The 17,396-nt window shown below is 44.6% G+C and overlaps 1 protein-coding gene across 1 annotated transcript in view; it reads right to left on the reverse strand.

Annotated features, from left to right (window-relative positions):
• The window catches only part of zgc:154142 (uncharacterized protein LOC555481 homolog), a 101,054-nt gene that overhangs the window by 42,524 nt on the left and 41,134 nt on the right, over positions 1 to 17,396 (reverse strand). The window contains exons 6-12 of the mRNA XM_039752697.1: positions 15,263 to 15,389; positions 14,259 to 14,456; positions 13,068 to 13,289; positions 7,699 to 7,839; positions 4,116 to 4,352; positions 1,369 to 1,554; positions 1,043 to 1,168 (exon numbers count right to left, since the gene is read on the reverse strand). Of these exons, the coding sequence (XP_039608631.1) occupies positions 1,043 to 1,168; positions 1,369 to 1,554; positions 4,116 to 4,352; positions 7,699 to 7,839; positions 13,068 to 13,289; positions 14,259 to 14,456; positions 15,263 to 15,389 (1,237 nt within the window). The remainder of the gene's footprint in view (positions 1 to 1,042; positions 1,169 to 1,368; positions 1,555 to 4,115; positions 4,353 to 7,698; positions 7,840 to 13,067; positions 13,290 to 14,258; positions 14,457 to 15,262; positions 15,390 to 17,396) is intronic.

The following is a 17,396-nucleotide window of genomic DNA, read 5'->3' on the forward strand; positions in this document are numbered from 1 at the left end:
AGCCATAATCTCAGCCCCTGTTGGTTTTCTTTTATCAGTTCTGTTGAGGCATCAGACAGATGAGCTTATCTTCTGTTTGTGAGGTCCAAGACACCCGCGATTCTTATTCCTCATCACTGAATTAAATGCATCGTATTTCTGGGTGAATACTTATTTATTGCCAGCTCTCAGAGCTCAAAGCTGCCCCCTAGCAATTAAAGATCATATCTGTTTGATGGGCAAGCATTGCATTTGTCATTTCAACAGATGACGCACCACAAATATTATCACTGCTTTTACAAATCCTATATCAAACCGCATAAAACAGAGACATATCCATTGCAATTGTTATTCCAACAGATGGCACACCACAAATATTAACACTCCTTTTACAAATCCCATACCAAACGACATTAAGCACAGACATATACATTGTAATTGTCATTCCAACAGATGGCGCATCACAGACGTTTTCACTAGGCTCCTGCCGTGTATGTGACAATGAAGATCTCCAGTCTCTAATCTAATATGAGGTCAAAAGTCCAATGCAATGAACAGGAACAGCCACCAGAGGGCAGCAGAACTCCATTTATCCAGTAACGATTTTGGGGCCGTAATGCGCACACCTGATGGGCTTCGTGAAGCTGCTGAAATCATCTATGAGTTTAAAGGTCATTTTATTTATCTGCTTATCCATTTAGGGCCACTAGTGGTAATTTACCATTTATTTATATGATGTTCAGTATTTCAAAATGTTTTCTAGAATAATGTAAAACACTCATTATATAGCGCCTTTCCTAGTGATTGGACCTTAGTTACTAATTAATATTCAGTTGATAGGCCGCCCTTCACATTCTTTCATTATGCTTCTAATGCTTGGCACCATAAGCAGTTTGATGCCCGTCTGTGTAACCATCGCGCCAACGTTATGCATTAATTTACATTTGCGATCTCCATGTGACTGAGGGTCATCTTCTCTCTTTGTCTTCCTCCAACTCACATCTGCCAGTCCTCAGCTACCCCTCCCCCTCCACTGCAGCAGCTGTACCAGGACTGGTGTTACCGGTGTCTCGGCTTACCTGCATGGACACCTGCCAAGGCCAGGAGTGGGCACGGGCGGGCTCGCCGTTCACAATTCGGGTGTTGACTTGTGGAGCGATGGTGGGCTTTCCACACTCAGATGGCCATTCTGAAAGAGTGAGAGATTTTTAACATTTTAATAATAGAGTCTGTGGTCCAGAAGGTGGCGCCACTCTCCTTCCCAGATGTGGCTGGTTTTCGGGAGTGTAAAATGGAATCAAGGAAGGCCGAATGCTTCACCACATCCTCAGATTTTAGGAAGAAGAGCCACATGTTCACAAAACCAACGAGGTGCGGCCATCTGCTCACCTATGAGGATGTCATCCCAGGGGTTTGGCTGAGGGGCTTCTTCTGTAGGTGCTGGTGACAACGGGTCTGTGGTCCAAAAGGCTCTGAAGCCGGTTTCTTCCGTGAAGAGATCACTGTGAAAACGGACCACCAGCTTGTTTTCCACTGATAAAATGGCAGGTGGCCACTGATTCCCACAATATGGCCCTGTGCGCAAAAAACAGAGAGAAAGAAAAATGTAGAAAGGCAAAGCAGGACTCAGTCAGGAGAACCAAAGAAGATGGCAACCTGTGGACATCTGGGGGAGGCATTGGGAAACAAAGCAAAGTGACATAACAACCCACGTGACCCTAAATCCAAGAGCAGCTGGACACAAGGGGCTCATTCACAGCAATGAAAAGTCACCAGTAAACTCAATCCAGTCTTACACTGGGATTCACTCCTTAATTTACAAATAAATTGTGAGAAGATTAAAGGGATATGACTTCCAAAAAGGACCACTTTAAACCTGCCACAGACCCCAAGCTATTGTCATTATTAGGCTGATACATTTATTCAAGATGACTTACAGCATTTGAGATACAAATGGAACACAAGCAGCTGAATTGAGTTGCTCAGCATAACACAATGGTGTCAGAAGTGGGATTTGAGCCCACAAACTAAGAGATTGAGGTCTAAAGCCTTAACCACAGAGAAAGATAGAATGATCAATCAATCTGAAAGGCACTATATGATAGATAGATAGATAGATAGATAGATAGATAGATAGATAGATAGATAGATAGATAGATAGATAGATAAAAGGCACTATATAATAGATAGATAGTTAGATAGATAGATAGATAGATAGATAGATAAGGCACTATATAATAGATAGATAGATAGATAGATAGATAGATAGATAGATAGATAGATAGATAGATAGATGTGAAAGACTTTATATAATAGATAGATAGATAGATAGATAGATAGATAGATAGATAGATAGATAGATAGATAGATAGATGTGAAAGACTTTATATAATAGATAGATAGATAGATAGATAGATAGATAGATAGATAGATAGATAGATAGATAGATATGAAAGACTTTATATAATAGATAGATAGATAGATAGATAGATAGATAGATAGATAGATAGATAGATAGATAGATAGATAGATGTGAAAGACTTTATATAATAGATAGATAGATAGATAGATAGATGTGAAAGACTTTATATAATAGATAGATAGATAGATAGATAGATAGATAGATAGATAGATAGATAGATAGATAGATAGATAGATAGATGTGAAAGACTATATAATAGATAGATAGATAGATAGATAGATAGATAGATAGATAGATAGATAGATAGATAGATAGATAGATAGATAGATAGATAGAGTGCATCCGGAAAGTATTCACAGCGCATCTCTTTTTCCACATTTTGTTATGTTACAGTCTTATTCCAAAATGGAATTCTACACACAACACCCCATAATGACAACGTGAAGAAAGTTTACTTGAGATAGATAGATAGATATATGTGAAAGGCGCTATATAAATTACAGCTAGAGAGATGTTAGCACTCTGTGGTCAGGTATGGACCTCAGCACTTCCTCTCCCTTTCCCTGCTTTACCCCTATAACCTCAGGCAACTCAATAGAGTGAAAGAATAAATGGCCAGTCACAAACAGCCACACTTTGGTCTCCCAGACCAGCTTCATGCCATCTCGGTGGTTTATGGCCTTCCTGTTGGAGGATGGCTTACAGAATGGCCTTCACAGAGATAGAACAAACAAATCAAAGCCATAACCCCTGGTCTGGATGGTGCTCTCCTCATCAATGAGGCTCTGGGGGTAGACAACTGGTTTGTGCAGCTTTCTGACTTTTTAACATTACATATAAAGACCTACTAAATATTTATCAAGTTAGTTATCAGTCATTTGACACTCCAGTACCATATACCTGGCCTTGCAGCTGTCTGTCTGGACTTTGCATGATCTCTCCATGGCTGTTTGTGGTTTCTCCATGAACTTGGATTTTACTCAAACACATCAGAGATATGCTGATTGGCGACTGAACCTTTGCCTGGTACAAGTGAGTGTAGCAGTGTGCCCTGTTATATAACCGGCACCCCTTGCAGAGTTGATTTCTACCTCTGCCCCTGGTGCTCCCAGGATTGGTTCAGGTTCTGGTAGCCTGGTATTCCATTTAAGTGGCTCTCTGGAGTATGGTGAGCAATTCTGATAACAACGCTACATGAAAGACATAGCAGCACTTGAAAATTTGCATAGAGAGGAGAGGAACCAGGTGCATCCTGGGAATTAAGGACATCATGTACTGGGACAGACTCTAAGAGTTAAACTCCTGAAGTCTCAAGCAGAGGAGACTACATGGGGACCTCATCCAGGTCTTCAAAATCCTTAAAAGCATTGATAAAGCAGATCCAGAAGAATTCTTTCAACTTAACAGTGTATCACGCACTCCAGGACTCCAGTGGAAATGAAGGGGAAGGGGACTGAGGACCGAAGCCACACAAAGAGTTGTGGGAATCTGGAAACAAACTACCAAGACGTGGAGTTGAAGCAGAAACCTCCACAACCTTTAAGGAAGATCTGGGTGAAATATTGGGTCAGCTTAGGCTGAATGGACTCCTCTCATTTGTACGATTTCTAATGTTCTTTAGAGGATAAAGAAGATGGATGTGTGATTAACCAACCTTATTAGTCAAACAGGGCTCTGAAGCACAACCACCCCACCCAACCAAAGTGACACTCACCATATTTTCTTGTGCCATAAGATGACACATCAAAAACGACGAGGTTATCAAAGCATTTCTTTGTAAATAGGTCTTGTTCTTCCAGATCAAAGTATGTAAAATTCAGAGTAATCCTCTTCCCAGTAGGGACGTTGAGTATCCACGTGCACATTCTGTTCCCTGGGTACTTCAGGGGCCAGTTGGCGGACTTGATGACGCCCACCTCGGTGTCAAAGTAGCCTCCACAGCCTTGAATCTCTGCAACATGGATACGAGAGAGAGAGAGAATGGTCAGTGGTGAGTGCCTAGTGAAGCTGGCTGGGCTGGAGTTATGACATTAGGTACACACCCACTGAATCTCATTGGCTACTTCATCATCCAATCTATCCAATGGCACCGCTACAACATGGTGGTAAACACAAAGCATCACACTGGCGCCCTCTAGTGTTAAATTTGAAAGTTGGATGAAGACCCCCACTACAGGCCATGAGTGACATAGCTTCTTAACAGAGAGTTCATTAAATGTTTAACAATGCAGTGTGCACTCTTGGTGACTTCGTCTTCATCTGAGATTTAGGGATACTCTTAACATTTCATCAAGCAGGATGGGAGTCCCCCTTGATCATTTTTGTTTGTGAATACTCCATCGTTTCTTTTAGCCGAGGGGGTTAACCCTCTTGATCACTTTGATTCAGGGATACGTTAAGTTTTCAAAAAAAAGCAGGATGGGGGTCCCTCTTGATCATTTTGTTGCATTGGTACTCCATCATTTCATCGAGCATGGGGAGGGTCTAGGGGAAAATTGCCATTTTTTTTCAGGACACGCCCTAATGGTAGATCTGCCCCTGGGCACAGTTAAAGGAGGGCTGTACTGTCCAATAGGGCTGACCAGCTGGGCACCCACATAAAGACTTAAAAATGTGTTTGTTCAAAACACAAGATATCATCTTCGAGAAAGAGCGGCCTGTTACGTTTCTGGGATTTTAAAGCCTGCAGAATTTAATGCTGTTCTGGTGTTGTGAAGACCCCCAACAGACTGGCACAGACACTAATTCTGTCCAATCAAGCCCTTTATTCAGGGCAGGACCCCAGCCAATGAGCAGTCTCCAAGGACTGGTACCCCAGAGTCACAAGGTAGGGAGCATGCTTTGCAGTACCCAGCACATGACGAACCACCCAGATTGGGATCCTTAGCACCACACTGAACTGTGTGAGTTTTTTTGAAGTGGCTGGAGTGCCAATCCTGCCACCAACCCCTGAGTTTTCCCTACAAGTTGTCACAAGCAGTACACCAAACACTCTCTCTTCTTGCCAGACTCTTGCAGCCTCCTTTTCCACGTCTCATAAGTGAGCTTCATCACCTCTTCCTCCCAACTCTGGCTCTCAAATGAGGCAAAGCTTCCCCTTCGGTATTTCGGCATCGCATGACCTGGGAATACCTCTGGGGAAGGTGGGAGTCCCGTACACAAGGACTCAACAATCCCTGCGGCACTCCAATACAGGGCTGTTGCAAACTCCAACTCCCAGCATGCCCTGTGGGAATCCGCAGGCAGGGGCAGTCAACTATCAGTTCAGGGATAGGCAGTGCCCTTCATAAAGTACCTCCCCCTATCCATCCATTCACGAGGGGTCCCGGTTGGATGAGAATGCCGGCCCCCTCTTACAGTATCCCTCGCTTTTTGAAAGTTTGCTTTATGCCACTTGGCTTTTATGAAAGACTCACGTTAGTATCTGTTTTCACTAACAGAAAGAAATCTGAAGAAAAAAGCGGAAATAACATTTGATGTTTTTATTTTATACTAGCCGTGCCACGGCTTTGCCCGCGTATTGGTCAAACAGGACAGTGAAGAGGCCCCGTCCAGCTCTCTACTCCTGACGTCACTCTTCCTCCTCCCCTCTCTCGGATTAGTGTGAATATATCACTCCTGCAAGCGAACTCCGATTATTAGTGTGATCAGAGAAGTCGCAAAATCAACCGGATTGTTCAAGCAAGTTATACAAAAAAAAAAGATCTGAATTCGTGAAGTCATTCTCTCGTTCGCTAATTAAGCAGAGTTAAGGTTACGCCCCGAGGCAGACGTGTGAGGGAGGAGGGTCCCGCAGCCCGATGAGTCTCTCTCAGATTTGCGCTAATAAATCGGTACCGCAAGCGAACTCTGATTCTCAGCGCGATGAGAAAGTCGCAAAATCAACAGAACGTTCAAGCAAATTATAGAAAAAAAAACCAATCTCAATCTACTAAGTAGTTCTCTCATGAAAAGCGGACAGATGTATAAACGGGTCTAAAGAAACTATAAGAAATTTTGTGGTGCGAGCACGAAATTTTTTTTTCTGTTTCTTAGCGGGCAGCTATGGGCCAAGGGTAACCTACATTCCAAATTTCAAGTCCCGAGTCCTCACGTTTCGGGAGATTTCCTGGTGAGTTTGTCAGTGGCATTTGGCTTTTACGTATATATAGATAGAGGCTGCGCGCACTTGGGTAGCGAGAGAGGCGCTGCCAAGCTCCTCCCCCAGGAAGCTAAACTCAGCATCTCAGCCTGAAGCCCCCAACAGCTTTGAATTTATTCTGAGTTTGAGCCGATGAGATTGCAAGAGGAAAGGAGACAAATCGAAACCAAACACGATAACGAACATCCTGAAAGTGAAGTCGATGTGAAGCACTTGCCTGAGCTTTACGCTACGACTGATGGTGCTTCGGTGACTGCAGGAAAATATGACATTCATTTTGAAAGGGCACATGGGTTTTAGGGCAGGACACAACAGAAAAATGTGTGAGGCCAAGCGGTCGAGCTTACCGACGTATTTCAAATCCTCCACATCATCCAGAGCAGACGATGAAGCTCGACCTCCCACATTGGCAGAAACAGAAGAAGATGTAGCTGTGTGATGGATTCAGATGACGATGAGATGTTAATAGATGACCTTCTTCCAGAGGCCGTCAGTCCATTAGCCATCATAGGCGGCTGCCAGGGGCACCATTTGTAAAAGTTAAGGAACACTGAGGGGTGCTATTTATGTAACTCAAGTGGCCCATGATCTGTAATAGATGCCGTCAATGCCCTATAAACACCAAGGGACATGTAATTCAAGGGGGCACACACTCTGGGCACTGACTCCACGTGGGCTTTGCTCAGCATTGGCTTCTTCTATCCCAGAGTTACCTAAAATGACTGGCATCCCCCTGTGGTGGCCCCCCTTTGGCTTACCTCTAGTGTCGTCACCTCAGCCCCCGTTTTCATTTGGTTTTATTTTTTCAGTTTCCGTCATGTAAATGTTTTCCTCTTTGCCCCTCTTCTTCTCTTGTTCTGCCCTCATGATACTTACATTCAAAACATTCCTGTTCGTGTCACAGAGTCGAGGTGCCCATCTGCGGCATTTCTGATCTTATTCTTGCGTAACCCTCAAGAGGATTGTACTCCACCACACAATGGCAGAAAATCTGACTAACCACTTGCTGACTTAAACCTTCTATTCCTGGAGCCCCTGAAACATCTGAAAGCAGCTTTGAAAAGCTCCCTCATGAATCCCCAGGGGCCTGGCAGCTCAGATGGCAGATCAGATGGTAATAACCCAGCCTTTTGCCTTCCAGAGATGTTATCCATACCTTCAATATCCTCGGGATGAATGGCCTCCCAAATGGCGGAGAATCCGCGGTCCGACAGCCGCTGGTCCGACTGGAACTTGAGGGAGATCCTGTTGCTGTAGCTGAGAAGGACCGGAGGCAGAGCGTGCCCACAGTGGGAGCCTGGCAGCGAAAGAAAGAAGGAATGGGTCAGTGACACAGGGTCTCCATTGGAGGCACGATATCTAACAGTCTATTCCAGTTTTATAAAATATAATAATCATAGTGACCGGCTGTGCTACCCGGTCTAAGATGGGTTGTAATCTGAGTAATCGACGTCGACCTCAGCATTAACATTTGCAGTGCTCCATCTACTGGAATGTATTTGGTAATGCATATACTAATAAAATGCACTGCATCTGTCATTCCAACAGATGGTGCAACACAGATATTTTGTAATAATAAAATGCATTACTGCAAATGTTTGTGATGCACCATCTGGTGGAATGACAAATGCAATGCATATGTCTCTTTTATATACCATTTGGTATGGGATTTGTAAAAAGCAGTCTGAATGTTTGTGATGCGCCATCTGTTAGAATGTCAGAGGCATAGCAACTGGACGGACACACAGATATGACACTTATCCTTTTATTAAGGTGAGAGCGGATGACGTTGACTATCAGCTTAAGGTTAAGGTCAGGGATATGTTGGTAAGTAAGCTGACATGAGGTACTCGTAGTCGATATGGGCAAGAACTGAGTGATGCTGAAAAGAGGCAAATCATCACAACAAGAGTAACCAATTCTCAGAAATCAAAACCCATAAACAGAAGCAGAAATTCAGGAGATTCATCAAGGCGCTGGAGCAGAAAGCTTACGACACCACCAAACACCAGAGTGCGTTTGAATGAAGTGCTGTGGACTGCGTGGCTGGGGGCGTGTCCAAAGAACAAGATTCCCCACCCATGACTACTAGGTGCCACGCCCCTTTACCGCTGCCTCTTCCCTCCTTCTTCCAGTCAGCTTGCATTTGAAGGCCAGTAATGTCTTGATGTCCCACTCCCATCTGTCCACTTTTTTTCACCCAAGTTGTTTTCCTGCAGTATAATAACCTTTGATCTTTTATTTTTTTTCTCTTTATGACATCCAACCAAAAGATGAGTTTTTTGATGGCTGTCCCTCAAGGTTGGCAGGCATTTGCTAACACACAGGCCATCTGGCAGGCTGCCAATCTGAAAATGCCCGCCAGGCCTGTGGCATCTTCTGTAGTAACATCCTGGGGTGGATGTGACAGACCAAGGACATTCAAAGTGAAGTCACCCCTGACGGCAATGACATAAAGTTCTCTCTGGAAGGAGAAATGAAAGTTGGCCAAGGCTTGGAATGGAAAAGCACAGGATGACCCAACTGTCACAAGCCATCTACTAAAGTAGGTGGCCTGCTAGTAGTTTGGGACTGACCAGGACTGAGGGGGGTAATAAGAGGGGCACAAGAGAGGCAGATGAACAAAAATAAGTAAGTTTTATTCCTCAATAGCAAAAAAAAGTTGGGGATGTAAATGTTTTAAAAAAATATAGTCCAGAGTCAAAACAATTCTAATTGTGAAAATGCAAAGAAGAAAAATATAAATAAAAATAGAATGACCCCATGACCCTGTAGTTAGGATATAGCGGGTTGGATAATGGGTGGAAAATAAAATGAGTAAAACAACACAGGGGCTCTTAACCTGTGGTCACTTTCAGTTCAGGTAAGGGTATCAGCAGCCTTAAAAAATGAACAAAACTGGACTCTGTTTCAGCCCATGCCATAAATACAACTCCTCGAAAAAAAAAATCTCGGGAGCGGCTCCTTAACCATCAACCAACTGCTCAGCCACCAGGCACCTCTTAGGGTTAAGGTTAGCACGTCGCACACCTTTAACTCTTTCTGTCAAATCTCTCCGATCGATCGTCAAAACTTCCCCCTCTTGCGGCCACAGCGGTAATTACTAAGGCGTCTCAATTCCCAGTTTGCCTACAAACAGGGAGACACCATTTCGGTCCTGCAGGGGGAATCTTACATTTCGAATAAAAAGCCAAATATCCGATAACAAAATAAACATATTTAAACACTAAATAATATTTAAATCGATGTAAAAATTAACCCCGAGATTCCTAAGAGAAAAAAAGAAAACGTTACGGTGCACATCCACTACTAAACTACAATGGACTCCCCTGTGGCTGTCTTTCAGCTTTCCCAGACACCCGCGACTTCGCTTACCTTCGGCGCCACCTTTAAAACACCGGCCGGTAAACATGGAATAACACCAGCGAGGCTCATATGGAAGCGTATTAGGTCCATGGAGAAGAAAAAACATATATATACGGACAGAGTGAAGTAAAAACAAGTGTATGTCGAGATTAAAGTCGACATGTTGAGTGTATTGTCGACATTTCCACTTTAAACCCTTGATTTTCCTCTCTCTAGTTTATCTTTGCCATGTCGTAAACTTCAGTTTACAATCAGTGTTTACTAGATTTTCTCAAACCCCCTCATAACTAATGTAGCACATTAAATGCTTTGTCTTAAGTGTTCCCTGACCCAGTTGTGAATCGCTACGTGCTTCTGAAACGGACTTCCTGAGAGGAGGCGCAGGCAGCGATCGCCACACAGAAGCCGTTCACTTTATGATATTCCTGCTCTCTGAACATTTCCATGCTAAGATGTATACTTGATATAATTTTCATGATGAAATGCATTAAAGCTTGTATTAAACATGCAGGGGCACGGCGGTATGGAGGTTGAGCTGCTGCCTCACAGCAAGGGGGTCCCGGGTGTTCCCTGCCTTGAGTTTGCATGTTTTTCTGGTGGGTTTACTCAGCGTGCTTCAGTTTCCTTCCAAAGTCACGTGGGATGTGGGGCTTTCTTTTGCTCAATTGCCCCCTGGTGTGTATGTGTTGCTCTTATTCACCCTGTGATGAGCTGGCGGGGCACCCCGTTTAGGAATTGTTCCTGCCTCGCACACGATGCTTGCCGGGATGAGCACAACCCTGAATGGATGGCATAATGAAACATGTACAACTAAGATTTTTTAAAATTCCGCACACTCCGTGTCCTACGTTTATAGCTAGTTTGACTTTCACAAAGATGTTTATCGTGCGGTGATTGGTTATGTGGAGAAAGGAAAAGGAAAGGAACTGGGGGTTTTGGTACGTCAGATAGAGACATCACTCCTGCAATAAAGAAAGCCAGCTCAGAAGAACATCCATTGACTTCTGTGTTCGTGTCTCCGACCACCAGCTCACAAACTCAACATTTACACAATATTGCAGTTAATCCCGTGAGATACCCAGTCACACATCCAGCTTTCTGGAGCCTCGTCACACCTGCCATACACTGAAAAAAAGTCTAACATTCATGTTGTTCATTCAACGTAAATTTTCTCTTTCAAGCAACTTAAGATTAGTCATTTAGTGTTGTAGCTTGAAATATTTGGTTTGAGATCTCAATTTAAAGTAAAAAAAATTGTTTGTACCAAAGTAAGTTGTGGTGGAGGAAATAAACATCAAAGTCCGATTTCAGTTAACCTAATATTTCAGGTTGTTCGTGTGCCGTGTTTGAGGGGCTGTTTGTATTTTCTTCCGGTCGAACTTCCCAGCGTGCTGACTTTCCCGGGTGGAGTGGGCGTGGCTACACAGCTCTGGTCATCTTCAGCGGCTGACTTTTATGACGGAGGATTTCTGGTAAGTAACCCTGTTTCTCAACTGTTAGTTTTAAGAATTAGCGCTCGTAATAAAACATACTTTCAAGAAAGCCGTAGAAACGTTTAATCGTTTTTTGTTGTACTGTATATTTAAGATTTACACTGCAAAATGCTTGTGTATTTGCACTCGATTTTTAAATAAATGTTAAAAGTACAGCATTGGAATGTGTTGTGTTCATAATATTTCTATTAGCATAAAAACAGTTTACGACCAATAAACCATTTTAAATTGTAACAACTTAAAGAATAAGTTCTAAGAATAAGAATAAGATACAAAGAATTCTATTGGTTCAGATTGAAAATATTAAGTGAGAATCATTACCTGAATCATTTTAAGTTGAATGGAGGTTATGGGTGGCACGGTGGCACAGTGGGTAGCGTTGTTGCCTCGCAGTTAGGAGGCCCTTAAGGGTTCACTTCCCGGGTCCTCCCTGTGTGGAGTTTGCATGTCTGCCTGGGTTTCCTCCCGCAGTCCAAAGACATGCAGGTTAGGTGGGTTGGCGATTCTAAATTGGCCCTAGTGTGCCCTGTGGTGGGTTGGCACCCTGCCTGGGATTGTTTCCTGCCTTGTGCCCTGTGTTGGCTGGGATTGGCTCCAGCAGACCCCTGTGTTCGGATTCAGCGGGTTGGAAAATGGATGGATGGAAGTTATTCTTTTTTCAGTGTACACTGAACGTACACCTGGGGACCCCTTACTGCGAGGCAGCAGCGCTACCACCACGCCACCGTGCTCCCCCGTGTTTCATACACACTTTAATGCATTTCTTCATGAAAATGACATCAAGTCTTTATTTATCTTCTTAGCATTGTAAATGTTCAGAGAGCAGGAATATCATGAAGTGAATGTGTTCTGGGTGCCGCTCGCCTCCTCTCAGGAAGTCCGTTTCAGAAGCGCGTAGCGATTAACAACTGACTCGGGAAACACTTAACACAAATGTGCTACATTAGTTATGAGGGGGTTTGAGAAAATCTAGGAAATTAAACACTGATTTTAAGCTGAAGTTTACAACATGGCAAAGTTAAACTGGAGAGAGAAAAAACAAGGGTTTAAAGTGGAAATGTTGACTTTAATCTCGACATAAACAGCGAGAATAAAGTGGAAAAGTCGAGAATACGTTCAACATGTCGACTTTAATCTCGACATGCACCTTTTTTCTTCACTGTGTCCATATTGGTTTCTTCTTCTCCGTGGCCCTAATACGCTTCTGTAGAAAAGAATGGCGGAATATCTGGAAAAAAAAAAAAACCAAGAAGGAAACAATCTGTTGGAAACTCCCGGGTCCTGCCGCTCTGCATGACTTGGGCGAGTCGGAATTGGGAGAAGAGCCAACACTCGCCATGGGAAGAATTAGGGTTCAGTAGTCTAACCTTGGGAATTTAGGGGTGTATACCCCACAGGGTTGGGCCGCAGGTATGAATGAAGGAAGAATGGAGAAGAGGATTTGTGCTTGTGAGGAATGGAGACCTGTAATTAAGGTATTTTGAACCCGTGACTGTCTTTGGTCCAGTGGTGTCAGCATCTCAGGACTCTGATACGCCCCCTGCTGGTCACAATATATCAGGGTTAAACTAACCACTTGTACTTGGAAGTGTAGTGAATTAAAAATGCTGCCCTCAAGTTAAGTAGAGCCATACTGGAGTACAGCAGCCGAGTACTCAGCACTGACCTAACTGGTCCAAGTCGTCCAGCACTTCCAGCCAGTCTCCCTTGCACTGACCAGCATCGCTGGCGACAGCCAGATCCGTCACGGTGAGCCTCACCAGGAGGCCTTGCTGGACGGTGATGTTCCAGGAGCAGCGCAGGTCAGTGGGGTACGGTCCGGGGTAGTTCTTGGAATGGATGACCCCTCGGTGGCCGAACTGCAGGAGGCTGCTGTCACAACCTGAGTCTGTGAGGAGAGAGAAGAGAAGAGAAGATGGTGAGCGACCCTGGGTCAGGATTAAGGTGGGTGGGCGCCCTCCTATTTGGGCTTCTAGAAGATGAAGGCTGCCTTTGGATGACCAGTCATGGATTACAGATTACGGTGACATTACTCACGGTCATCTGTTGAGATGAAAGGTGACCGTCCCCGGTGTTGAGCAGCCACATGGGCTGAAGGCTACAGGAGGGCACACAGAGGTAGGGCACCCTTCATACATTATCTCTGTCCATCACAGCGCACCCACAGGTGGTCACAAAGGTCAGTTTATGTAACACGCGTGTTTTGGGTTGAAAAGAGCATGGAGACAACGTGCCAAATTCACACAGTCAGTGATGTGAACTGGAATCCCTAGTTCTGTAAAACAGCGGTGCCAACCGCTGTGCCAGTCTAACTTAACATTCTCCAAGCTACTTAATTCAATTTATGAGCCCCTGGGAGGGTGGCGCCTATCCTGAGAGCACTGGAACCAACACAGGATGTGGCGATGGCCCAGCACAGGGCACACAAATCCACACACACTCAGAAACAGTGCCAGTTTGGGTGGTCTGGCTGTGCTCTTACTTTATTGAGTTCACGCTGTGGCGCCTGGTGTACTAGAGTGCTTATTTTTGGAAAAGGCACCATAATAATGAATAAGGAGACCAGGAGGGTCTTCATACAGCCAGTGCCCACAGGGTGGTCTCCAGTTCAATGTTTGGGTGTACGTCACTGTGCCTGTGTCCCTATAGTAGCCCCTGAGTGGGCCAAGGCCTGGAGAAGACATACCTGCAGGTTGGCTAATTGTCAACATTTTTAAAGGCTTTTTGGCAAGATGCCCTTTTTGGTCTCCTGTTGGATGAACCCACTTGCCCCCATTAGTGGTCCCCTTGACCATTCAGTCTAATGACACTCCTGACCACCTAATGGATGGCAAAAGCTGGCATCCATTTTGCATACAGCAGGGATTTATCTTACCCACTTGCGGTGGAACACTTGTCATGGGGGCCGGTGTGCTGGCTGGTGGCGGCGGCAGGTAGAGGCTGAAGGTGGCGCTGAAGCCCTTGGCTGTGTCCGAGGCATCTGAGACGAAGCGGACCACCATGGTGTTGCCAGTGGAGAGCAGGATGGGAGGTTTGGTGGATCCACAGAAGCGACCTGCAGAGGGAGGAAACAGGCAAACGATTTAGCCGGGCATCATGGAGGGCTTGGCACCAACACAAAGGCTTCACATTAAAATCACTTTTTTTTTTATCTTCACCGTTTTTAAAGTATTGTGTTATTCACTCGCTTGTTCGTGTTCCCAACCTGCTCATTCATGGCGGCTTGTATGGGTGGTCCAGCATCCCAGGATCAAATGGAGTTTGCATGTTCTCCCTACCTCTCTGTGGGATGCCATGGACTTTTAACTTCCACAGCTCTGAAGACAGATGTGTGTGGGCAGTTGGCAATGTGTTGTTAACTTTGATGAATCATAAAGGGTCTCTGAAAAAATGGGCAGATGTGACTAACTGGCACCCACCCCCAGGTCAGCACCTATTTATTACTGCTAGTAATCACCCTGGAGGATGAATGAATGGATGATAACATCAAATCAAAATCAAATCAGTCGCTCTGGATGAGAAGGCTCAGGAGTTGGGAATCATTCATTTGTTCAAATTTCAGTAAGTGTTGTGTTTTCTGTGTTGTTATTTTTTGGATCAAATCTCACTTTGTTATAAAACTTTTGATTCTTGGATATTGTTTTGTGACTTGAAATGTATTCTTCATGTCATTAAAGTGCTCAAATGAAATTTGAGATACGTGGGGAGAACATTCAGCCCAACAGACTTGTTTGTTCAGCTAATTGCCTAAGGGGTCCCAATATCTCATCCAAATACTTCTTATAAGCAACGTATAAATGGCCAATACCCCGACTTGTACACGTGTGTCCAGTCATCACTCAGGAGTGACTCGTCACTTACCAAGCAGCTGAGAGCCCTTGAGATGCCCATCAAATATGTCCACATAGTCCAAGCAGCTGGCCGGTGCCAAGTCGAAGGAATCGAAGATGAGCTTCACTCTCCCATTGGCGGCCACGCTGATCTTCCACTACAAGAGACAATAAAAGTGAGGGGCTCACCCTGTGGGGACGTTGATGTCTTTGTGTTTATGGGCCTGAGGACACAAATTTAGAGGGGTGCCCTTAAATTGTGGTGCCCACGGTAAACAAAAGGGCACAGTGCAAAAAGAAAATAAAGTACAAATAAATGACAGAAATGAGTTCTACACAAGAAAAGACCCCAAAAATGGAACAATCACACACGATAAAAAACAAACAAATTCAAAAGGGTGGGATGTAATGGTAACAGTGGGTGGTCCTTGACGTAGGATTTTGTTGTCATCCGAGTCCTTCTTCTTTTTTCCTGATGTTTCCCACTCTTTTAGGGGTGGGTTTTGCTTTGGCATTCTTTTGTGTTTTTTTAGGTGGTGCGTTCAATTCTTTTACGTTCCTCCACGTCTAGAATGCTGTTTCTGAAATAAGAGACGTTAAATACCAGCATCATCTGTGACAGTGAAGAGACGACTTTAATACGACGAGTCACGAACAAAAGGCCGCATCGGGAACTGGCAAAGACTAAAAGAAAAGGCTAAGCTGGGCACAAGTTTGGAGTCGGCCTGCAATTCGCCGTCCAACGTCTGTGCCCTTTTGCACCTTTTAATTTGATCTGTTTGTGGTTGCAGATGACGCCGCGATCAGGCGTGTAGAAACTGGGATGGCTTTTATGGCCACTAGAGGGCACTGTTGCTCCTCAAATCCAACACAAAAGACGCCAGGCACAAGTTAAAAGCACAAAGAGCTTTGTATTTTAAGGAAACTCTTCCCAAAGTGTTTCCCACCACTACTGCCACAAGTAAGTAATAATAGCACACACAGTTAATCTTCTTTCTCTGTCTTTTCTCCTTCCACAAGCTTTGTCTACTTTCCGCCCGACTCTGGCTCATTTCTGTGAGGTCAGTCCAGTCGTTTTATACTGGCCCACCTGGATGTGCTTCTTCTCTTCTGCCCACGTGGTCTGCAGGCACTTCCGGGTTAGGCTAAAACGTCATGCCCCATGTCTCTTCCGCAGCACCCTCTGGCGGCACCCACAGTCCCCAACGGGGCCGAGATATCGAACTCCAAGTCCCATGATTCAACTGTGGAAATAACCAGGGAAGCTGCCATCTAGTGTTTTAGGGGGAGGCAGTGCCCGTCCCTTACATTTTAAATTAACTGTGGTCTTTTAAAATGGGCAAACCCAGGGAATTCGCCTACAAATTTTGTTTTCAACATTAAACAAACTACAACTCCCCAGTGAGCACATCGCTCTCCTCAACCAAACATTGACGTAAGGATGAAAAAGCGATGACTTTGTAAGTTGAGTATTGACGATGTCCGCAGATATTGGCATCCGTTCCTCTGTCCTCTGTTGTCGTTCTTGCATTCTGTATCACGGAGTGCATCAGGCTTGTCGATCAGCTTTAGTATTAGCCAGCCGCTCAATGGCTGCAAACTCAGACTTACATCTCATCGTTCTTCATCACTGAAGCAGCTCCTGCTCTTGGTCATGACACTCAGCAGATGTCACCGCTGGAGGTCTGTTTCACACCAGCAGTGCACAAGGACCACTGTGGTACGAGGACAGGAGTGACGATCAGGTAGCGCAGGTACATGTCGGTCTTTGGCACCCATACTTTCAGTTTCTACTGCTTGCCACTCAGCAGGTGGCGCTGCTGTTCTTCTTCTTTTTCCTATAAACACCATCAGCAATGTGCTTCACGCTCAGCAGATGTCACCTCTGTTCTTTTCCTTTCTGCCATATCGCCCTCTTGAGCAGTTTGCCACAAGAAAGACTCTAACTCTGATAACTGTCTGAAGTTCGGTGCTTCCCACACCTTTTGTGCATATCACGTCATAAGCTTTCAGTTAAGACCCGCATCAAATGGTTCACGAGTAATCATGTGACAAATGGACACAACCCTTAGCATTTCAAAGTGTCACCCATTAAATGACTCCCCTCCATAATAAATCTGGGAATTCGATGAACTGATGAGCTGGGATTTCATTTAAGGTGTTTA

The sequence above is a fragment of the Polypterus senegalus genome, chromosome 4 (genome assembly GCF_016835505.1).
Source record: "Polypterus senegalus isolate Bchr_013 chromosome 4, ASM1683550v1, whole genome shotgun sequence".
Taxonomy (NCBI): Eukaryota; Metazoa; Chordata; class Cladistia; order Polypteriformes; family Polypteridae; genus Polypterus; species Polypterus senegalus.